The sequence below is a fragment of the Parasteatoda tepidariorum genome, chromosome 4 (assembly GCF_982258835.1).
Source record: "Parasteatoda tepidariorum strain Cologne lab strain chromosome 4, Ptep-v5.0, whole genome shotgun sequence".
Classification (NCBI taxonomy): domain Eukaryota; kingdom Metazoa; phylum Arthropoda; class Arachnida; order Araneae; family Theridiidae; genus Parasteatoda; species Parasteatoda tepidariorum.
The window spans coordinates 112598684-112623230 of record NC_141758.1 but is presented as its reverse complement, the minus strand read 5'-3'; the positions used below and the strand labels follow the sequence as shown (position 1 = coordinate 112623230).

Sequence of the window (24547 nt, the reverse complement as noted above, 5' to 3'; positions counted from 1 at the left end):
AAAGAGTCTATATGTCTTGAATGTTTTAGAGCCCCGTCCTTTAGCTGCTTTAATTTGGAACGGGCCTGCATAATCAACTCCACATCGTATAAATGTAGGAGCTGGTGAAATTCGACTGGATGGCAAATCACTCATCATTTGGTTAGTGACAGATGCTCTAATTCTACAACATTTAACACATTTTCTAATTAAATTTCTGATAATGTCTCTAGCACCCATGATCCAAAAAGTTTCCTGAATAGATGATAGTACAAGTTGATCACTAGCATGTAATAAATTTTAATGATAATGTCTAATAATGAGATCAGTTAAGGCATGCCTTTTTGGCAGTAAGATGGGATGTTTTTGGTCGTATCCGATATTTGCATGTCGCAAGCGACCTCCCACCCTAAGTATACCTGAATGATCCAAAAAGGGATTGAGAGATAAAATTTTGCTTTTGCAAGATAAGGGTTGATTTTTTTGAAGAGCATTGATCTCATTATTAAACTTAACAGATTGAACTAATTTAATCAATACATTCATAGCATTATTAAGTTCATCAGTTTTTACAAAACCAGTTACCTTACTTTTGGAGTTTCTGCAATTGTGAATGAATCTTAAGCAATATGCTGTTACACGTTTAAGTTTAGAGAAAAAGGAGAATTTGTTTATCAATTCATCTGCTTCAGATGAATCTCTGATTGTAGCAATTGACTGCACAGTACACACTCTTTCTTCAGGCACAGGCTCACACATTTGAGATATGAGCATATTTGTTTGGAAAGAAATCGGTTGATACAGAAATGTTGGACCACTAAACCACTGAGATGTTAATAATAATGATGATGACACACCACGGGTTGCGATATCTGCTGGATTTGTATCACCACTAATGTGATGCCACTGATTTGGAGAAGAAAAGCTTTGAATTTTTGCTACTCTGTTGGCAACAAAGGTTTTCCATCGGCTGGATGGCGATCCCAACCAAGAAAGAACGATAGTTGAATCTGTGTAGAAGTGAGATTGGGATATTGGAATATTTAATGCACTGCACGTAAATTTCATCAGCTTTGCTAGAAGCAAAGCTCCGCATAGTTCTAGTCTTGGAAGAGATTCATTCTTTAGTGGTGCAACTCTTGTTTTGGATACAACAAGTTGAACACTGATTTGTTTATCATCTAGCACTGAGCGACAGTATATGACAGTATAAGCCTTTTCTGAAGCGTCGCTGAAGCCAAATAATTGAAATTGCTTGTTAGGTGACAAGAGTCTTGGTATTTTGATGTCTTTTACGAGCATCATATCTTCTGCAAGCTTTGTCCACTCTTGTGAGATATTTGGAGAGATCGTGTCATCCCACTGCAATTTATGCTTCCACAGTTCTTGCATAATTAGCTTGCATTTAATTGTAATAGGTGCCAACCAACCTAGAGGGTCGAATGTTCTGGCAATAGTGGAAAGAAGTAGGCGTTTTGTCAAGGTACCTTCAAAGGATGTTGGAGTAACCTTAAAAAGGAACACATCGTCTGCTGGGTTCCAAAGAACACCTAAGGTCTTTATGATATTTTCACTGTCTAGGTCAAGGGATGTATTTTTCAAGCACAAGTCTGCATCAATTGTCTTCAAAAATTCATTGCTGTTTGATGACCATTTCCTCAGACTGAAACCAGCGCTTGATAACATTTGCATTAATTGTGTTTGTAATTCATGAGCTTCCCTGAGTGTCTCAGCTCCAGACATTAAATCGTCAACGTAGAAGTCTTTCATGACTGCATTGGAGGCCAAAGGAAAATTATCTGCTTCTTCTGATGCTAGTTGTTGAAGACATTTTGTAGCAAGATAAGGTGCGGAAGCTGTGCCGTACGCGATTCTAGTGAGTCGATAATCTTGAATAGGCTCAAAGGGTGAGTTACGCCATACGATTCTTTGAAAGTCAGAGTCCTTCAAAATAACCTGTCTGTACATTTTCTCAATGTCTGCTGTTAGAGCAATTTTATGTGTTCTAAATCTTATGAGCAATGTTGTTAAGTCATCTTGCAACTGCGGTCCTACCATCAATTTGTCATTAAGTGAAACACCAGTTGAAGATTTTGCAGAACCATCGAAGACAACACGGAATTTATCCCCGATTTTGTTTGGAACTGGATGATGAGGGAGATAAAAACTAGATGTGGCTAGAACGTCAATGTCCGTTTCTGGTATTAATTCCATGTGCCCGAGATCTAAATAATCTTGCATGAATTTATGATACTGCATAGAAAGTGACTGATTTTTGACAAACCTACGTTCAATTTGTTGCAAACGATGAATAGCAAAATTTCTAGATGAACCAAGTTCTTCAGATGACTCACGAAAAGGAAAATTGACAGCAAATCTGCCAGTAGAGTCTCGAGAAAATGTTTCTTTAAAATGATTTTCGCATGCAATTTCTTCCTCTGAATAGGACTTTGCTTCTGTAATTTCTTCTAGCTTCCAGAATTTATCTAGCTGATACTCGACTGAGATGAAACTAGCGTGGTTTGATACAATTGTATTAGTTATAGTCTTTGTTTTGCCTAGGATAATCCACCCAAAAATAGATTCTAGAGCTGTTAAAGAATGTTCAGGAACCGAAAAATGTCCATTTAGCATGATTTCTCCAAATACATCTGCTCCCAAGAGGATGTCTATTGGACCTGGTTGAATGCAATTTTTATCTGCTAGTGGGAGATGTTTAAAAGAAGTTAAAGCTGTCGCATCCACTCGAAATTGAGGAAGGTCACAAGTAATTTTGGGAATGATTAATGCCTCAACAGAAATACACGCGTTTTTATAAAATTGTGATGAAATTTCTAACTGAACGGAACTTGCAACCTTACCAATTTTTTGGGAACTCAAACCATCTACGTTAACATTTGTTTTAGAACGCTTTAATTGTAATAAATTTACGCAATTTTCTCTAATAAATGTGCCTTGACTAGCTGAATCAATTAAAACTCTGCATTTATTTAGCGCACCATTAATGTCTTTAACGTAAACAATCGCAGTAGGCAATAATACGCCACGAGATACAATTGTACTATTGCTAGTAATGGTGAGTTCATTTCCCTCAGTTTGCGAGTCTGATTTGTTTTCGCTCGTATTTTTTGAACATAATATTGTATTATGTGGTTTCGAACAATTTTTACACATGCTAGCTCTACATTTAGAGAGTGGATGACTTCTATTATCTTTTAAACAATTAGAACATAAACGGTTACTTTTAATTATTGTCCATTTCTCTTTAATCGATAAATTTTTAAAGCTATCGCAATTAAATAGTTTATGATTCTCTCCTTTGCAAAACACGCATAAATTAGAGACGATCGGATGAGAAACTTTATTCTGCCTATAACCGCAAAACGAACTTTGACCTTGTTTTTCTTTCTGGCAATTAGCCAAGGATGCGAGCACATTTGCTCTTTTTAATATAAATTCTTTAAAATATTGAAAAGAAGGTTTAATTTGTTTTGATTCTTCTAACGACCAATTTTTGAGTGTTTCGTGATCTAATTTGTTGCGCAATAGAAATATAATTATTGTATCCCAATGCTCGACAGGTTGTTTGAGAATTTTTAATGTGTCGATACATTGTTGTGTGGTGTCAATAAGTTTTCGCAAACCAGTAGCTGATTCATACTTTAGATTAGGCTGCGAAACTAATTTGCTTAAAGCTGCATTTGTTATTTCTGATTCATTTTCGTATCTGTCTTTTAGAATTTGCCACGCTGTGTCATAATTATCATTAGAAATTTGTATAGATTGCAACAAACCAAATGCTTCGCCTTTAACTGAAAGTTTAAGATATTGTAATTTCTGACTTTTACTTAAGTTATCGTTGTCTCCAACGCAAGCTAAAAATAGATCTCTAAAGGAAATCCAATCAATGAAATTTGATGTAAAAATTGGCAATTCAACTCGCGGTAATTTTACATTGTTTTGACAGTTTGAAGTATTTAAGGATATGTCATTGTTAGATGCAGTATTGTTATTAGTTGTACTATTATTTTCGTTTAATTTTATCATTTCATCTTTTAAGGTTATTTTTAATTTATCTAGTTTTGAAAAGATATCATGCATTTCCTCTTCATAATTGTTATAATCTGTATCTTGACATGTGCTTAGTATGTCAATATTCAATTTATCGATTTCGATGTTTAATGTGTTTACATTATTTTCATAGACTTCAATTATTGAAGTAGATATTGTTTGATTGTTAAGTAAGTCAATTTGATTAGTTAATCTAGTTAGCTTACCTTTTAGGATCCTTTTTTGCTGTAGTAATTGATCCATTGTGTTTGTGACCTTCTCAATTAACGAGTGCGATGGTTTCGCTTTCGATTTGCTTTTGGGTTTTTTGAATGTTATTCCGTTGATTTAGAAGTTTCGTTGACTGCGTCACTGTCATTCATCTTAAAAATTATATGCTGGGGCTCGGACGGACCATTTCGATGATGAGACGAGACAAGAAACAGCACGCGCTTCTAAATCTAACTTTAATCCTCTTTGTTTACACACACACACACTGAACAACAAAATTAATAGAAAGAATAAAACATGAATAATAGCGCCCTATTGAATTTAAGGCCGAACAATATTGAAAAAGACCTGTATAAAAACTCATTGTCATATTTACCTAATCGTTTTGCGTTAATCTTTTATAACTTCTCTTTTGTCGGTGAAAATGTATATTATGAACAAAAGTACATTACTATTTTGAAAACATTCGAAATAGTAAAAGGAACTGGAAATTTAAAAAAAAAAAAAAAAAAAAACAGCATAAATGAACGAGGATGGAATAAAACAACTAGGTTGCCAAAATTTCGCCCACTAAATTTTAGTGGGTGAATTTCTTAACCCACTAAATTTAGTGGGCCAATTACAGTTTAAAAAAGTTATACATCAATAATAAATTATTCTATCTGATCATTGCATAAGCTGCGATGGCTCAGAGGATAGAGCGTTCGCCTTCCAATGAGGTGGACCGGGCTCGAATCCCAGTCGATACGAATTCCGCATCCGGCTTGCACCGACCACAGTGCTGACGTAAAATATCCACAGTGGTAGACGGATCATGGGTTAGAGTCCCCTTGCCGTCAGGCTAACTGTGGGAGGTTCTTGTGGTCTTCCTCTCCATGTAACGCAAATGCGGATTAGCTCCTTCAAAATATGATCATACTTTATGGTTTCTTTATATTTGTTTGTAAGATAGTTTTAAAAGTATACATTTGCATTTCAGATTTTTTTATTGACTGAAGAAACTTTCATGCATTGAAAATAAAATAAAAAATGTGGATAAATATCACCCACAAAAAATAATTTAAAATAAACATGTGACATTCTTCCAACTACCTAACCAAAGAAAAGAAAGTTTCAACTAAACCATCGATCATAAATTTGCAATTTAGTTGCTATTTTGTGCTTGTGAAAATGTAAATTGAAGAAAATTAAAAATACACCCTCATCAAAAAGTATGTTAAAATTAGATCATAACTGTTTTACAACTTTTAAGAAGGATTTAAGATATTAAAAAGTGTCCGCTTCCTAAAACAGCTATGGCCACTTACTCCCTTCATGCCCCCCCCCCCTTAGAACCCTCTGGTCTGTAGCTGTCTCTTTGTAGTTTTCCGTTTACAAAGATCTCGTGAGGCCGAAGCATTTAAATAATGACCGAAAATGCGATCTTTACTTAATTTGTAACTTATAAAAACTAAACTCATAAAAGCGATAAATTATTTTTTGAACAAATTTAATATTAATCTCAATTAACTATTTTTAGTCATTTTAGAAAATGCATAACTTTCAATAATAAATTAACGTCAATTTTATTTCTCAGTTTCGCCCATTGTGGGATATTTTTATCGTGCATTAAACTACATTATACATCATATCACATCAATTACATAGCAAGCTTATATCAATATACAATAAGCTTAATATAAATAAAAGTGGTGATCGCCTTATTACAATCAATGGTGACTCATGGGTCAAATGCTTTTTCTTTTCTGGATGGACGTTACACCATTTCAAATCATGGGTTGCAAAAACTGTCTCCATCGATGTTGGCCGTCGGATTGATCCTGCCTACGTACGTGTTTCAAAATACTTTTCCTTCTTCAGTATTCTTTATTTGAAATCATCGTCGAGCCAGTCATTATACGTTCATAATTAAAAAGAATATAAAAAATACTTTAAATTGTTATGATGTAAATGCGTTAAAATGCCTGCTAGTAAAAATGAAAAGAAAACAGCGGTCACCATAGCAACGCATGCAACACGACGCATGGACGCTGTTTACTATTACTCTTGAACGCCATCAAATTCAAACTAAGACCCATTTTGTCAATGGGTAACATATTTTAACATAGACAATCGCTTCGTAAAGGCACACGAGCAGAAAAAATAATCTTCATACGTTATTAAGAAATGACCCCATATTGTCTACTATAGTGGACGTTAGGGCTCAAGGGTAACGCATATTAATATTTATGCTTAGTGCAGCCTAGCTGTTTTCCGATTTTATGTCATTCAAGTCAGCAGTTAACAAATCAGCCAATTACAGGGTATTTTTTAAGGTATTCTAGAAATAAATAAATAAAAACTTAATACTGCTTTCAGCGAATGATGATTAAACCCTCCTCATTTAGAGTTATAGATAAATAAAGACAAAAACAATAAAACAAAAAACTTTTATTATTCGAATACATATTGGTACATGCTTCGTGTTTAAAATAAAAAGCTAACTGCTTATCGTTTCTATTTAAGGAGCAATAAAGAACAAACTGAAAATGGAGAAAAGCTATCTAAATTTCTATTTGCATTTGGTTTCACTTGTTTTATGAATTTCAGTCAAAATCAAAATTACATTTTTCATAAATAGGTAAAAAAAAATACAATCACATTTATAAACACATAAAATCACACGAAAAGTTAATAAAAAAATTAAGACACTTTAAAATTGAAGTACTACATGCAACAATTTGCTCTGTCAATCATTATAAGAAATTGAACAAATCTATTTTAAAAAAATTAATGTGTCTTGTTTATTTCCTCAGAGACTGTTTACCAACAATGAAAATGCTTTAATAGATTCAGATTAGATTTTGTGAATTTCGTAAACTATCATTTTATTCACAAAATTCAATCAAGAAATCAGAATAAACCACTAATGAGGAAGGAGGGATTAAAAATATCGAAAGCATGTGTCTCGTTAGATGATCTAGGAAGGAAAGGTAATGATCTAGGAAAGTAATGATGATGGCATTTTTCCTCACCTCTTAATTTCTCTTCAATCAAATAAGTTTCGATTTTTTTTAATCGCATTTTTCCCAATACTGATTTATTTGATTTTGATTACTGTTTTGTTTTTCCTTACTCACACATAATATGTGATTCCCAATTGAGAAATATTGAAAAAAATAACCCATTAAGGGGGATAACACCGAAACAGCCTGCATATATTTCTACTTTTTTTATTTTTAAAAAATGGCAATGTCATGTTACAATGTATCAATGTCAATATCTTGACGTCAAATAATTTGTTAAGTAAAAAGTAACATCAAATGTTTGGTCCAACCAAATAGTCTTTAACACAAATAGCTTTAGACATCAAGCTAACTATTTTTTGTCAAACATTGACACTGTTTGTTAAATAAAAGTACAAGGAAAGAAGATTTACATGAAATATTTTGATTCAACGTCTAAACTTTTGATAAGACAACCAGCTGCCATTAATGCCAATAACTGAAGCAAAAGAATTGGAAGAGCTATTCCTCCAACGATGCCTGCTTTGCTGCGGAGGTAACTTAACATTTTCGCTGCACATCCCTGAAAAAAGTAATGAAGATTTATAACTTTAGAACAATAGGAAAAACTCAGTTGAAGAACATGTTAAGTGATATTTTAGACACTTCAAATGAAATAACTGACAGCAAAGCGAAAAATAATCTCATATCTTAATAATGTGTTAAGTGAAATCCTGAAAACATTAAAAATTTTGGTTTAAAAATATATAGTGTAAACAAATTTGCTGTAGGTGTACAAGATTGCTCAACCATCTAAGACTGACTTCTTGTTTTCAACTTCGCGGAAAAAGTTGCTTAATATGTTCTTTCACGAAGTTCTAGAGGATTGATTTTTCGCAATCTTTCGCAGTCTTAGAAGATTAAGAGCTTTCAAATAATTGAATAACTTCGTGGAAAAAGATGTTCAGTGAAATTGTGTAGATCCTCTAATCCTCCATGTTTAAAAACATCCTGCGTAAACATGCTATAATTATAGAAAAATGATTCATCCCGATACGCGCTTAAATTAGTATGCTTTCTTTAATAGATTCTTGATATTTATATACACTCTAAAGCTATTTATTATCAAATTTCTTACAATGTCACATAATATGCTATTACATTTAGCTCATTATTTATTAAAGTAAAAGAAAGATTTGTTGGAGATTTACAGGGAAACTTTTATCCGAGATGATCTAGAATTTTGAATAATTTTTATATTTTATGACCGTCGTTGAACAGCCGACCCAATTTTTGGGTTTGTGTTTTGGGTATTCTCTCTATCTCTTCCTGGTGACAGGCAGACCAACACTTGCTTATCCCGACTGGCCAGTGGACACCTGAAAAGTCTCATTTTTTCTGCCAATCAAAAGATCTTTGCCTCTTTGCCCTAAATGCCAACAAAACCAGGCATCACCTGAGCCTATCTTGAACTGTTTAGGGCTGGACTGGAACGAGATTCATTCCTCTATCCTTTTACTCTCGGACTTCCTAAATGTTTACGGATTTATTGATCTGGGAATTAGTAACAACAACAACAACGACTACTCATGTTCAACTCCGCAGCCTTGTCATTTGAACCCAATCCAGAAGACAAGGGAACTCCTGGATCAAGTATTGGGAGAAAATTTGCCTTCGTGGAGGACTTCTTGATGGAACTAATCCGCATTTGCGCTACATGGAGAGGAAAACCACGAGAACCTCCGACGGTTAGCCTGATGGCAAGGGGACTCTTAACCATGATCCGTCTACCACTGAGGATTTTTCACGTCAGCACTGTGGTCGGTGCAAAGCCGGATGCGGAATTCGTATCGATGGGATCGAACTCTGGTTCACCTCAGTGGAAGGCGAACGGTCTATCCCCTGAGCCATCGCGACTCAACTTAGAATAATTGAAAAACTTAAAGACAACATATTAAGTGTCATTTTGAAAACATTTAATCTACCAAATTTAAAAACATCTAATGCTTTTAAACTTGGCTTCAAACGTTTTCGTAAGTGTTGCGACGCGTAGTTAGTTCTTAAATTATTTTGAAATTAGAAATTTGGTTTTTATAATTAGATACGTTTTAAAGCCTACTTTAATAAAATTAACAAAATATTACGTTATATATTTTTCAACTAAACTCTTCATTTGTACGCAGGCGTACGTATAGAGTACTTAAAATGTTTACAACATACAAATTGTATAAAAAAAAGAATTTAAAATTATTTTTTTTTCATTACTAACTATTACTTAGGAATGTCAGCTTTCCTGTAATCACTATTTTATTCTTTAATAGCTCTGTTTGAAATGTCTCGAATATCACGAAAACGTTTCAGACGGTTCAGAAACTATAAAAAACTTCTGTTGATCAATTAAAAAGTGAATTGAGGTATTAACTGTTGAATAAAGAAAAAAACCTTGTAATTAATGTTTTTGTCTATCTATTTATGCGTTATGATTAATAGGTTGCATATGAATAGGTAATTACTTATGAATGAAGTGAGCCATATTTTTTAATTTTTAAATGCTTCTTTAAAAAGAATAGTATAAATTGTAAATGTTTACCTCCTGATAAGCTAATCCGTTTACTTCACTGTCACAAGAATTGGGAACATCATTCTCTCCATAATCTTTAGGACTCAAAGAACCACAACATTGGAGCTACATAAAATAAAATTATTTATAGATAAGGTGAGTAAGTGTTGAAAAATCTCAGCACTTATAAAAGGAGCATATTATTCGCCAAAAAGCGTTACTTTACAATACGACGGAGCCTTCGAAAAACAGCCTTTAGGCTTTATATATACAAAAGAGAAGCGATTTAAGTCTGTGACAGAAATGAAGGCAAACCATTTCTTCGCATCCAATTATAGCACTCAATGAAGGTGGCTTTATTTAATTGGGACTCACTGTATCATTGAATAAAGTAATCGATTACTTTTTATTCCAGACTACTTATAATGATGATTACTTGGAACCAAAATGACATTGATTTCAGTCATAGATCAATATTGGACGCCATTTTGATGACACTTTTAAATCCTGAGTTATGATTGTTTTTAAACATTATTGAAATTACAATCTTAAATTATGATATATCTGTAACTACTATTAAAAGTAACTATAAGCTTTATTCACTATGAGTCATTTCGATGTATAATCAAGATGACATACAATCATGATTGTTCGTAGTCAGAGTCACAGTTGTAAATCAGCTAAGAGGGCTTGATCCTTATTACTTGTAATCGTATCTGAATACTAGTTGTCATTTCAATCGTAAATGAAGAATGTTTTATGGTCAAGATCATTAATTGTGGTCTGAATGAAAAATAAATGAAATGAATGAAGACTTACGTGTGATTGAATGAAATCTGTGAAATATCTTGCAGAATCGTCTATGGGTCTTGAATCTATTTGTAGTTTTATCTGCTTCTCCAATTCTCTTGTTATCTGTGAAATAGATATTACAATTCTTACTATTATTACTTATTTAAGGTATTTCGTTTATTATTCCTATAATTATTTCATATACAAATCTTGATATTTTGCGTGGTATCAATACTATTACTATTATCTGGTGTAATCAATCCTATTTTCATTGAAAGAATAGTCTTCTGACCAATATATACATTCTCAGTGCCTGACTAAGGCAAGGGCATAAGGGGCAGTTGCCCCGGGGTCCCACATCAGAGGGAGTCCCCAAATAGAGTCGTCCTTCTTTAATGAACTTTTTTTTTAAAAAAAATATCAGTACAGTGTAAAATCCGTCAGTTTCATGTTAACTTCTTCATTAATCTATCGCATGAACACAATCTATAGTTCATAAATCCATGACTTTCTAAGACGGAATTCAGCGAAATTTTCGCCGCAATGACGATAGATACATTGGGCCAATCAAAAGCTTATATTTTTACATATAGCAAAATGCGGTATGCTCACAAAAATACGGGCTTTTGATTGGCTTCATTGAGCCATCGTCATTGCGAAACTTTTGCCGAATTCCGTCCTAATGTCAACAAGGATATGAATTTTTCGCAGCTGGATGACAATCAGAAAACTGCATGATGGACATGGAATTGTCAAACAATAAAATGGACGGAACGATATTTCGTCTGACCATTGGAAGGGGGGGGGGGACTTTATAGCTATTTTAGGTTCTAGTCAATCTCTTCTTGTTATGCTATCTATAATGAGGTGAAAAATTTAAATACTTATATATTTATCATCAGGTTAAATTTCGAAGCTGGAAGTCATGTTTAGATAACGTAATTTGTCGTACAACTTATTCTTTTTTTCTTTGAAAGATCGGGGTCTTCCAACAAGCAGGGCGCGATCCAAACTTGAGACACGGCATAGTTTGCAGATAGTTTGGGCTGAACTCGTATTAAAATGAGTCACAGTCCATTTTGTTTATCAGTATTATTACTGTTTGCTGCAGTATTTCCCAAACTGTGGTACACGTACCCCCAGGGGTACGTGAGCAGTTTGGCGGGGATACGCGTTCTTATGCGAAATATCTTGCAACAAACGAAAATTCAAAATGTTTTTATTTAAAAACAAAGCTATCCATGAAAATTTACAATTACGTATTTTTCTATTGGCTATTTTTTGCAGAGTTAACAGTTAATAATCAGTGGTGTCAACAGCTAGTTGTGATTTTTTAATTTTGTGGAATTTTTTTTTACTAAAAAATTAATTTTTTTATTAGTGGTACACAGCGTATGTGGTATACACAGCGTCATAAATTTGGGAAACACTGGTTTATTGCAACAAACCAATTATGGGTTCGCATATCGAGTCTTTTATGTAGTGTATCAGTCCCATTATTATTTTGTTTATCAATCTTATTATTATTTCGTTATCAAATCACATCATTATTTTATTTATTAATGCTAGTATATCAGTCTAATAATTATTTAGTATAACAATCCATTTATTAATTTTTTTGCATCAACCACATTATTCTTTGATTCCTACAGAATTCAGATTCCTTCTGAGCAGTTTTATTTTAAACGTAACACTTCCGTGTAACTATTTAACTTCTTTAATTAAAAAATCCAAGCTTGTTACATTTTACCTAATAATTTGGGTTGCAGTCGAAAAATGTTGGGAGCCTTCGGGCTGGAATAACAGTTAACATTAAATATTCAAAAACAAATTAAATTGACTTACTGTCTTGCTGTAAGGTGCACTCCACATTAAAACCACAGCTCCAATCTCAACGACAAAAATAATGCCAAAAATCCCGATAAACTGGAAAAAAGGAAGCAATTCATTGTAGTACAATTTGAATCTAAGAGAGATACTTTCACAGCATTGAAGAATTAACTGTTATGCACACACTCACACTCTCATACACTACACAGTAAAAAACTCACAGCGTTAATTCATTGAAAAAACGCTTGGCGTTTATGGAATTTTACTACTTATTCACAAAACTTTCCTTTAGATAATTTCAAAATCGTTTATGATTGTTTTACCACCAAATTCTTTGTTCCATACCCGAATTACTGTCGTTGACGTATGCCTGTTAAAGCAGAGGAGTGCGATGGTTCTTGGTTTCCAGTGGCGCCATCTACGGCCAAGAATTAGACTTCTGCCACACCCATTTGTCACGCCCGTTTATAGGGCAGATCCATTCATGCATCCACAGATCGTAATTTTTTGACCTGAATCAGAGAACGATCCATCTCAAATTCAGCACCCCCAGAAGTATTGATTTGTTATGGGAACATGGAGGACTTTGCGACTCGACAGATTTAACGGGCATCAGTCACCATTTTACTACACGGTGAGTCTTCGGCCGGCGGTATTCGTACCCACGAACTCTCGGACATGAGCCCAGCTCCCTACCGACCCGGCTATCCCGGCCCATCTGAGTTACTGTAAATGGAATAAATAAGGTCATTTTTAGAGAGTTAGAGACAAATGTTTGAAAATCTAGAAGCTTCAGTTATGGAGGGAACGTAATATGTTCAAATGTCGACTTGGTCGCAAACTGTGACATTATTTGACAACAAAGAGATATTATTTTACAAAATAAATTTGTTGGAAAGGGTTCCGATACACCATTTCTCAGGAATACTATTTCGTCAGGAAATCTACCTTCAAAAAACGGATATCTGCCATTATTCAAAAATTTTTTATAGTTTCTGAACAAATATTTTTATGACAGATTAACAACTTCCCTTACCAATTATTTTGAACAAAAAAATGTAAGAAATCAACATATTTTTTTTATTAATAAATACAAGGAACTAAAACAAAACATAATGCACACGTTTTAAGTTGAAATTTTTATTTTTTTTTTATGTGTAAGAAACATTTAATTTAAAATCAGTTTAGTATCCCGAGTTATTTCGGGCAAATGAAAAAAGTTAAATACGAGTCTTTGTGGGATAGTTCTTAAAACAAGGGACAACACGAAATGATACTTTTCAAACGTCAGTGAAGGAATATGCTATTTTTTTTTTAAATTCTTATTGCTATGCAAATTCAGCAGCCGTCGTATATACAATCGCACAAAACACGTGTGCAGTCCAACAGCAAAACTTTCAATCACAGCAGATTATGTTTTTGGCTTCCGAAAAGACAAAATGTACCGATACATTCTGCTAAGCCCGAGTTTTCTCGGCATGATAAATATTTGCAATATATACGTACCCGAGTTAACTCGGAATAATCAGGGAGGCGGTTAAGTAAATAATTTTAGAATAGAATACACATTCGGTGTGATATTCGTAAATTGAGTTGATTATTAATTCCAAATTAGACATTTCAAAAAAAAAAAAATTAGAAAAATTCCTGGAAAAATAACGGCAAACATACATCTATAAAGTAATCCTCAACGCGATTTACGATCTAATTTTTTTAAAATTTATTCATACTTTTTTTCACACTATATCGCTAATTAATGTTGCTGATGACTATTTAATGTTGCATCATAGAATAAAGAATGTATAATTACAGCAATGAGCAACCATCGTCTTTCTGTAACTGCAGCAAAACATCCAAGGAATCCGACGAAGATGACGATGAGGGAAGCGACGATGAACAGTATGCACACAGTCTTGAAGTTGTCCACGTTCAGTTTTGTCTCCAACTGGGTGTATTCAGCATCAGCATAAATCCAGATCGACAGAGATAGCAGGACGAGTCCTAATGTCTGAAATAAATAATTTGTCCCATATATTAATTTCATGCTAACTTATGTCTAATCCTATTCTTAAATCTATTGAAAAACAGTTGGAAGACGTGACATAAAAACGAAATACGAACCTTAGAGCAGCACAAGACCAAAATTTGCTGTCTAATATATTTATAATAAATTACAGTGCCTCGCCGTATTATTAGACGCCCTATAAATTTCTATGTAAAATCATGTGATACTCTATACAGCTTTATTGTTTTTACTCGGATGTTTACGCTCCTGTATCCATGGGTTAACATTTGTAATGCAGTACGTTAAAAATAAATACAAATAGGAAATATATAAAAAATCTCCCGGATAAAAACCCATGACATGTATGTTTAACTATAAAAATATTCCTTATAAACACGTGCAGATCATGTCATTATTAAAAAAACTACAGTGCGTCTCATCATTTGATCTCATTATTATAATATGCTAGTATATAATGTTTGATATAATAAATATTCCATATTTATATTATATCGTCCAATGTATCCTATCGTCGAATTTACATTATCAATAGTTAACCCATTGATACACGAACACGAATAATTAACCCATTGATACACGAACACGAATAATTAACCCATTGATACACGGACACGAATAATTAACCCATTGATACACGAACACGAATAATTAATCCCATTGATACACGAACACGAATAATTAATCCCATTGATACACGAACACGAATAATTAACCCATTGATACACGAACACGAATAATTAACCCATTGATACACGAACACGAATAATTAATCCCATTGATACACGAACACGAATAATTAACCCATTGATACACGAACACGAATAATTAACCCATTGATACACGAACACGAATAATTAATCCCATTGATACACGAACACGAATAATTAACCCATTGATACACGAACACGAATAATTAACCCATTGATACACGAACACGAATAATTAACCCATTGATACACGAACACGAATAATTAACCCATTGATACACGAACACGAATAATTAACCCATTGATACACGAACACGAATAATTAACCCATTGATACACGAACACGAATAATTAACCCATTGATACACGAACACGAATAATTAAACCATTGATACACGAACATAAACAAGTGCAAACCGCGTGAAAACAATACAGTTTTATAGTATGACCTGATAATTAAGATTTTACATAGAATCTTATCATAGTGCGCCTCATAATTTGGCCAGGAACTGTTATAGACTGTTTCCTGTTTCCTATTACCGTATGTCTTATTTTCTTTTTAAAGACTACGTTTCTTGTCACAATGTGTGTTACGTACAGTTTTCTACTACTATACAGCATTCCTTATTTTCTGTTATAAACGCAGTAAATCAAATAAAGTACTTATTTTTTTGTACCTGAATTGTGAGTCATTTCCTGATATGTTTGCTAAGATAAAGTACACTCCGCATAACTTGAGATAATGAGAAAAAAAAAAAGGTTCAATTGCAGGACACATGCAAAAAATAAAAGTTTGAGAGATTAAGGAGCGTTAAATGATCCATTTTTATCTCCTTTTAGGCGGTTGCAGTGACGGCTGAAAAGAATCATAGTTCAAAATGTTTGTTTTTATCTTATCTTTCTTCATGGTTTTTTTCGAAGAAGGTTTCACTAAAGCGAAAATGCTTGGAGTTTTAAAATAATACTACAGTACTTTATAAGATGATTATCCCCAAAATACCAACCAGCAATGTGTACATTATTGCAACATGTCATTTTCAGTTTCCGATAGTACGCAAGCATCGATTCTTGAATACAAATGTTCAAAAATGAAGTACATAAAACTATATATATAAAATATTTACATCTTGCGATTACTTAGAAAAAAAAATCATAATTTTTTTAAATTTCAAAAATACTTAAAAAAAATAAATAAATTTTTCAGTCGAATGGTTCTTGAGAAATCAAATTTTAAGTATGTAGCCTCTTTAACATTCGATTTCTTAGGAATTATTCGAATTACTTAGAAGAAAAAAAATCTTCATTTTTTCTAAGCAATCGCATCTTACTTTTCAATACTAATTTTCTTCTTCTAATAGCCAAAATTAGTGAAGTTTACAGATTCGGAAGAACTAAGGAGTTGAAAAATCTCAGCGCCATTTTCGAAAAAAATATGAATTTCTAAATCCTTAAGTATGTGTATGTTTACATCGCTGTTGAACAGGGATCTTTCTGTATTAGAGACATATTGATTATTCAAGTAAGCTCTAAGGGCCAAAACTGTTTTAATTTTCCGGTCAAAAGCATCAAGTGGTCCAAAGCGCAAATAGATAGTATCCTCTATATGCTAACAGATGGCGCTAGTAGTCCTTCTTTCAGTAAAAATGACTTGATTTAAATTTAAAATTCAATTCATTTTAATCCTTTTTTTTTTGTATTCAATTTTTTTTGTTATTGAAATAACTGTTTAAAGTTAGTATGTAATTCTAGAAGGGAAAAAAAAAAACAGGTTCCTGCGAGATTTTCAACTTAATCACATTTTTCGTCATTATTGTAAGAACGCGAATGACATAAGTTCTTCAATTAAATCTATTGTATATTTATATGTTAATGTGACTCATGAAAAAAAATATATGCTTGTTTCCGCCCTTCTTTTTTAAATCTTTTAAACGGGTGATACTATAAGCTCAAGTATCTCACAAATTTGTGTATTGTGCGCAAAATAGAAAAAGTGAACCTGAATTACTTATGATCAAAATAATCGGATTTTGACGTACTAGGGACTCAACCTTAATGGTTCCAGGGTTTAACCCTAAGAATGCTAATTAAATATGTGCAAACGATATTTAAAATTACAAGAATGCAAACGATATTTCAAATTACAAAAATGCAAACGATATTTAAAATAACAAAACTGCAACGGATACTTTAATTTACAAAACTTAATTCACAAACGTACTTTCACTGAATAAACATGCCTTTTCTTAGGCAGATTTGGATTTCTGGCTCTCAAACTACGAAGTGCAGCTTTAATCTAGAAAATAGGGTTCTAATTGCTTAAAGCAGGAGAACTGTCGAAATTTCGGATTCCTTATTGTCAATTTCACTCTTTGTGAATTTCGCTGTACCTCGAGAATTTAATAAACGAATCAAAATATTTTTGGAAACAGTTATAAATTTCATTTATCCAATGATAATATCACGCAATAAATCCTTTTTAATATTTGTTATTATTTTTTTATTATTTTATTTATTTGAAGTCGGAAAAATTTTTAAATTGCAAGGGGTATTTAATTTTTATATCATTTAAAAATATTATATGGCAAAATGCACAATTTGATGAAATCGGTAGAGTTAAAAGAATAAAATTTGAAATGAGAAATAAATTTTAAAAATAAGGCTTTTTTAAAATTTGATAACTCAAAATCTATTCGTCCGATTTCGTACAAGTTTTTTTTATTTTATTTTGCCATTAAAATTACATCATTTAACATGATGTAAAAATTTGATTACCTTTACAATTCAAAATTTTTCCAATAGATATACAAATAAAATCTAAAATAATAATAAACTATAATAAAATTTAAAAAAATACTAATTCTATGGAAAAAATAACTTTAAATTTCTTTGGATACACTAATTTTATAACTGTGTGCAAAAAATTATAATTGTATGCGATGATGATTCCTTTCCAAAATTAATTTAAAAAAAAAAACATTTATCATTTCTTAATATTTTATTAATTTATGGTTGAAAAACTTTTGATTTGCAAGCTATAAAATTTTTTACATCATTTAGAAATGAGTAAATTTATGTAACAAAATACAAGGAGTTCTCGAAATATTGAAATTTAAAAGTATGGCTTTTTACTTACTACGACGACGTACATATTAATTGCGTTCTTAACTTTAAAATAGAAATACGTACTTTAAAACTAGTTAACAATTTTCTAAACTACTTTTTTCTTTTATAGACCAAATATTAAATAAAGAATTGTATCACAGATTACGCCAAATTAATTAAGTTTTCTTAATATACGAGAAAATATTCGCCCTTCCGAAATTTCCATCTCACAGAAATCCAACTTTGAAAAAAGGAAGAAAAAAAATTATAATTATTTTCTTCAGAATTGATATCACTGTAACGGAAGAAAAAGGAAATTTCTTTTGAGCAAATTGAATTTTCGAATTTAATCTTAACATATAGAAGCATGGAAAGTTTAGTTCCATATTTTAGGCTTTGATAAGTTACACTTTTAATAATTCCTGATTAAAAAAATAAATTCCTGATAAAAGATAATTCCTGAAAGATCAATTCGTGATTATATAACAATTAATTAAAATATGAATAAAGTATGTTAATGATATTTTTTAAAAAAAAGCAATCTGATGTATCGAATTTACGTCCTTAAACGCATTTTATTTGTATAGTCGATTTGATAAAATAAATAAATAAAAAATATTTCAACTATTTGCTGTAACATAAACCTCCAAATCAAACTGTTTTTGATGAATACATTATAAAAAAACTGCCTAATTGAGTTTGAGCAAAATATATTAACTATTATGCAACACAATACATTTAGATATAAAGCAAATTATTTTAATTTCTTGGTACTTTTATTTTAACTTTGAACATTCATCTTATCATAAATAAACTATTGCTAGGACAATTTTCTATTTATTCAAAATCTGCATCTTTTCAACTATTTCAATTTCATCAGCATGTTAACATTTGTATTTGTTTCTACATGAGCACAAACCAGAAACCTAATGAGTTCGTATTTAAATATTTACAATATTTTTCCTTTTATCAAAAATTATTCCTCGACTTTCGAATTTTGTTTAATCCTTTGTATAGAAATGTGAATTATTTCTCTAAGTTTTTAAAAAATTAAGAGCTATCGAAAGTAGACAATCAGTTACAGTTACTTTTATGTCTTAAAAATTTAGGATTCCTAGACATTGAAGCAATCTCGCAACAGCCTATCGCGGGCCAGGGTGTCATGAAGCTCAAGGCCCCACAATTTCGTGACCAACGGGAGAGGGGTCACCATTGGACCCCCTTTACTTCCCATCGCTTTGATGCTGGGTGTATTTTAAGCCATCTACGGAGAACGAACGCCAGCTCTTCACAGTGACAGCTTAGTATCTTAACCACTAATCCATTAAGGCACAGGTCCCTTCGTTTCAACTCTGAAATATCTCACCACAGTAGATAAGTAATAGACTTCATAAATATACGTTATGAAAAACGATATAAATGTTATGAAAATACATCTCAGGGTAAAAAAAAAAGGCCATGAAAACATTAAATCACAGCAAAGAGTGAATTAAAATGAGCTAGAGAGGAATCTAGAGGGTACGAACACCAATCATCTTTCATTTTCAATCGGTAAACAGTTGATAGTCTTTATTGCTTTTTGCTTTGGTTGAATACTATAATGTTTCGCGAGTTTTTGATAACATTTTTGTTTCTTTTCACTAAATTAAAAAATTTTCATATCCTTAGAATCCATTAGAATTAATTTAAAATTCTAAAATGTTTGTGTTTATTTGAAACCTTTAGTTTTATTTTCACAATTTCTTTTAGGAAATATTAAAAAAAAATTCTCTTAAAATCTTTTGAATTTAAATAAATTTTTTTTGATAGTTTAAAAGAAGAACTCAAGAGTTCACTGGTTACTTTCAGATAGTTATCTTTTATTTTAAATTATATAGTTTTATTATGTAACTGAATTTGTGAAAATTAAAATCTGTTTTTCCCTCCTAGCAGGGTTTTGAAACGAAAAAACAAAACAAAAAATATTCTTATTCTTAAAAAAAATACGAAATTCCAAATTTACCGCACTGCATTTTTAGTATCTGCTTTATTTTATAGGGACATATTCTATCAAGAAAAAAGCTATAAAAATCTTTAAAAAAAATAAATTTTATTAGTTTTCCCGACTATTAACCAAAAAAAAATTTTTACACTTTAAAAATCACATTTATACATTCAGTGCAAGTCATCATTTAAAATACCATTCTTGTTAGTCACTCATAAAATCCTGATAATCATCGAAAATATAAGTAAACAATCAAAAGAACTAAGTGAACGTTTACAGAAACATTTAAATATTTCATAAATTTAAAGCACATTACTTAATTTAAAAAATGTTTAGAAAAAAACTTAAGTATAAAAAAAAAGTTCAAAGAAATGGTTAAAGGAGAGCTTTAGTGCTGAATTTGCGGCTATCACTATATTAAACTCCTCATACTTATAACTTTGAACCTAACCCCGAAGACAAGGGAACATTTTTGTGGAACTAACACACTTCATAGAAAAGGTGCAATAAGGAATATTTAAACGCATTATATGGAAAGAAACACTATCAAAATAATTCACGGTTAGCCCGATGACAAAGAGCTTGAAATCCGTTTACCACAAAAGATGTCTAGCGTCAGAGCTTTAGTCTGGGCGAACCGTGAGCAATATACAAATCGACCAGTCTACATTGGGGATCGAGCCGAAGCGCTTTATTGTTTTCCTGAATCATCCTGGTTTAAATCTCGCTATAAGTTTAACTTTTAACCTTTTCATTTGGGTTTAATTATTAACATTTTTCTACGCTTACGATGACTTACTACTTCTTTCTGATGAGGATACCGATTTGGTAACCAGTTCAGCCATCGCTGACCACACTGATGAAAAATATAGTCCCAATAGGAAATGAACTAAATGTTTAAACCTATTTCCATCTGGATAGCCGTGGGAACTTCAGTGACTTTTCTTTCCTGACAAAAATTCTTCGACGAAGGCTAATTCGTCCTCATTCATAAATTCAATTGCATTTTGAGTAAAATTCTGAATTAAAAAGATACAAAGGTATTGCCTCAATTTAATTGAGCAATAAAAGTCATTGAAGGGATCCATTAAAATTCCAGCAAAAAGTGAAAGGTTTGACTTTTGGTTCAGTACCACTATCTGATCACAGACATGTAAATGCATAGCCGTGAATGAAGGAATGTGTAAATTACTCTGGTGGAGGAAAAAAAAAGGAATGAATCAGTGAATGGATAGATGAATGACTAAAAGAATGTATAAAGTGGCATAGTCAATCAGAGATAATGTGAATCAGGGAATTGGTGAATCAGAGGATAGGCGAATCAGTTTGCGAATTTATAAAAATATAATACATCTATAATTTGCTGTACTGCAAGCAGCCTTCAACTACTCTCCTTAAAAGATAAAAATAAAAATTGTAGTTCAAGAAAAATAATTTTCTTTTCTTGCCATCTTTAGAGAAAGAAGAATGGTGCCCACAGAGCAAAATAAGGTTTATTTTCACTCAGCAAAAACCTTTTAATGAAAACTCAGCAAAAAATGTTTGCTATACGGTTTACGTGTCAACCTTAAAACGAGCTCAGTGACAATCTGCTCTATTCTACGCACATTACCCTAATTCAAAACCTTGGAAAACAACCTTCTATATAAAAATTCTTAAATCGAGGTTGGCTCAGGGTTTTCAAGTGTGAAAAGCAATCTTTGAATAAAGGTAGTCTCAAGGTGAAAATAACCTTAAACCTAGGTAATTATAAGGTTTCTTTTCGCAACGTCTTGTATTCTCTGCTAAAATCCACCTTGACATGAAATTTTAATGAACAAAGCAATTTGATCCTATCGCTAGTGTGACGTCATTATAGACATCAGCGACAATACTTTTTTAAAAAAAAAAAAAGCTTTAGAAATAATTTTTAATCCTTTTAGGATAAAAGGTTTGAAACTGCAGTATTTTTGCTCTATTGAAAAAAGGTTTTTAGTAAAAACATTTTCGTGACAATAAAAAGAAAATCCCGACACAAGGTTGCCGTAAGGTTTACATGCTTTCTGGGGTGGTGGTGTGTTTGACGCAAAGAAGGAGATTATCATCCCTCTCCTTCTTTGTATCAGTTTATTTGAACCCTGCAGAGCTTTTTTTAATTGGCGCGATATAGCCAACACCGGCTCCCGTGGTGAGTTCTGTCAATCAATCAAAATGACCACAAGGCTCAAAGTTATAGGCTATTTTTACACCACATTGAACATAAAATTGCATTACAAATGTAAACAAAATGAATGATTATTTCTAATGGAATAAAAAAAAATCTCATTGAGTTTACTTACCGTTAAGAATCCGTTAAACCCTATCAGCAAATATTTCAGATGATGGACCTTCAGCAATGGGTCACTGTTTCCAATAATCACTTCCGGATAGGCAGCATCCCTCACCTTGACCGGTATTTTCTTCAATTCGACATCGTCACCCATCTCTGGGGTTCTCAACTTCTGTTTCTCTGCTTCAGTTTCGTCTTCCGAAACTGGGTTCTCTTCATCTTTGGCACCGTAACCCATGGTTAAAACCGAAAGTTTTTTTTTCTTCTTTCTTTATTTCTTAGCGGCAAATATCCGCAATTAATAAATAAATCGGTCAGAAAGAGGAAACGCGGCGTTCGTTTGACAGAGAGTGAAAAAGGGAAAGATCCGCCGAATGGCAATAAAATAAAAGAGCTTCGTAGATTAGGTTATTCAAACTGCTTTTTCACCAAAAAAGGCGTTGTCTGTCGGCGCAGTGATACCTGGGAAATATTTTCTGCAATGTATAGGTGTAGCCTTATCGTAGATACTTACCTTTTGCTGATAAGATGGAGCAAGACTAAAAAAGAAAAAAAAAACACACTTGTGTTTTGAGGTTTTTTTAATAGCCTTCAATAATTTTTTTCCGGAAAAATTTACATTTGACGTCAGAATTATTTAAGGTCTTGGATTCGTAAGGCAGGCTTACTCATTTGAATTGCTACTTCCGCTTAAAATACTGAGTCCGGAAGTTGAATACTTGAAAGAAATGCAAAATGATTCAATCCTTAGTTGTTCGTTTAAATCTAATTATATTATTTTCGTTCCGACAGAATTATATCTGTCTCCGCTAAAGCGATAATGTGAAGCTTAACTAGGATGATACGTTGGAGTACAAAATCTTTCTCCTAGGTGTGCGTGTGTGTATATATATACATAGATATATATATAAGTTCAAAATGTAGAGAAAACATGGAAAAAATTACAGAACAATGAAAATAGGGGGGAAAGAAAAATAATAATAAAAATAACAAGAAACCGAAAGAAAAAAAAATCCGAAAAAAAGGAAAAACTAATTAATAAAAATCCGGTAAATAAAATATATAATCTTAACAGGTGGTGAACCTTAAATAAATTTTGTAACCTTAAATAAAATTTGGTAAAACAAATATCACAACTTATATAAAATTTGCCATGTTTTGAGTGTTATTCCTTATCTGGCTATATTTGTGTATCACCGTTTGTTATTTTATTTTGGTAGCATCATAGCATGCTTGTTTAGTAGTTCAAATTCATTTTCTGCTAAAATTAATAAATCCTTAGTCGCAGAATTTTTAAAAAAAAATTTTTTTTTTCATACTTTTAAAATTATTTTGTATCAACTTAGGTCGAAATAAATGAAAAATATTATTTTTAGCATTTTAGTAATTTAGGATTATTTTTGAACAATTTTGCAAGTATATAAATAAAATAATTTCTACAGTTAATTCTTTTGCTATTTGACCCACGGAAAAGAACACGTGCTAAAGTATATCTGAAAGTTATAAATGTCATAAAGTTTAAAAAAATAAATATATAAAATAAAAAAATATTAAATGAAAAAACTTTGAATAAAGTAAATAGCTTTCCGCTTATAACATTATTTTCATTTTAATTTTTGTACTTTATTCATTGAATTAGTATTGAATGCAAAGAATAAAGTTACACAAAATTACAAAAGAAACTTCTGATATTTGGGTGATTCTTAGGAAACATGACAATTCGGAACAAAAAATTTCTTCAAATTTAAAGTTTTCAAAACAATCTAAAAATATTTTTTTTTTATTTATTTCGTTACATTTATTAACATCTTACAGACAGCAGTGTTTATTGACATTTGCTCAAGAAAAAAATAAAATAGAAATTCACCACATTTTGAATGCCAGGAAAATGACGTTAGCTTAGAAGTTTGAAAAAACAGTCCTTTTTAAAGTAACAAAACTTATGCCTTTAAGTTAGATAAACCATGAATAAACTTAAATGAATTCTTTTATCT

General features: G+C 31.9%; 2 protein-coding genes across 2 annotated transcripts; both read right to left on the bottom strand.

Annotated features, from left to right (window-relative positions):
* Nucleotides 1–279: 279 nt before the first annotated feature.
* On the bottom strand, nt 280–3153 carry LOC147812567 (uncharacterized). The gene has a single exon (XM_087162353.1). The coding sequence runs from the start codon at nt 3151–3153 to the stop codon at nt 280–282; it is 2874 nt and encodes a 957-aa protein (XP_087018479.1).
* A 3522-nt stretch (nt 3154–6675) lies between these two features.
* LOC107457126 (23 kDa integral membrane protein) lies at nt 6676–23046 on the bottom strand. Its single transcript, XM_016075204.5, has 6 exons — nt 22564–23046; nt 14237–14434; nt 12442–12522; nt 10624–10719; nt 9835–9930; nt 6676–7827 (listed from the first exon to the last, which is right to left on the bottom strand). Exons 1-6 carry the CDS (start codon nt 22789–22791, stop codon nt 7675–7677), a joined length of 852 nt encoding a protein of 283 aa, XP_015930690.1. The 5' UTR covers nt 22792–23046; the 3' UTR covers nt 6676–7674.
* Between the last annotated feature and the right edge of the window lie 1501 nt (nt 23047–24547).

Bases quoted from the DNA above. Each gene is read 5' to 3' on its own strand.
- LOC147812567 (XM_087162353.1), bottom strand. From the start codon at position 3,153: ATGTGTAAAAATTGTTCGAAACCACATAATACAATATTATGTTCAAAA.
- LOC107457126 (XM_016075204.5), bottom strand. From the start codon at position 22,791: ATGGGTTACGGTGCCAAAGATGAAGAGAACCCAGTTTCGGAAGACGAA. The intron at 12,523-14,236 runs GTAATTATACAT...CCTTTTTTCCAG, and splicing joins GACGATGGTTGCTCATTGCT to TTTATCGGGATTTTTGGCAT. The intron at 9,931-10,623 runs GTAAGTCTTCAT...TATTTTATGTAG, and splicing joins CAGATTTCATTCAATCACAC to CTCCAATGTTGTGGTTCTTT.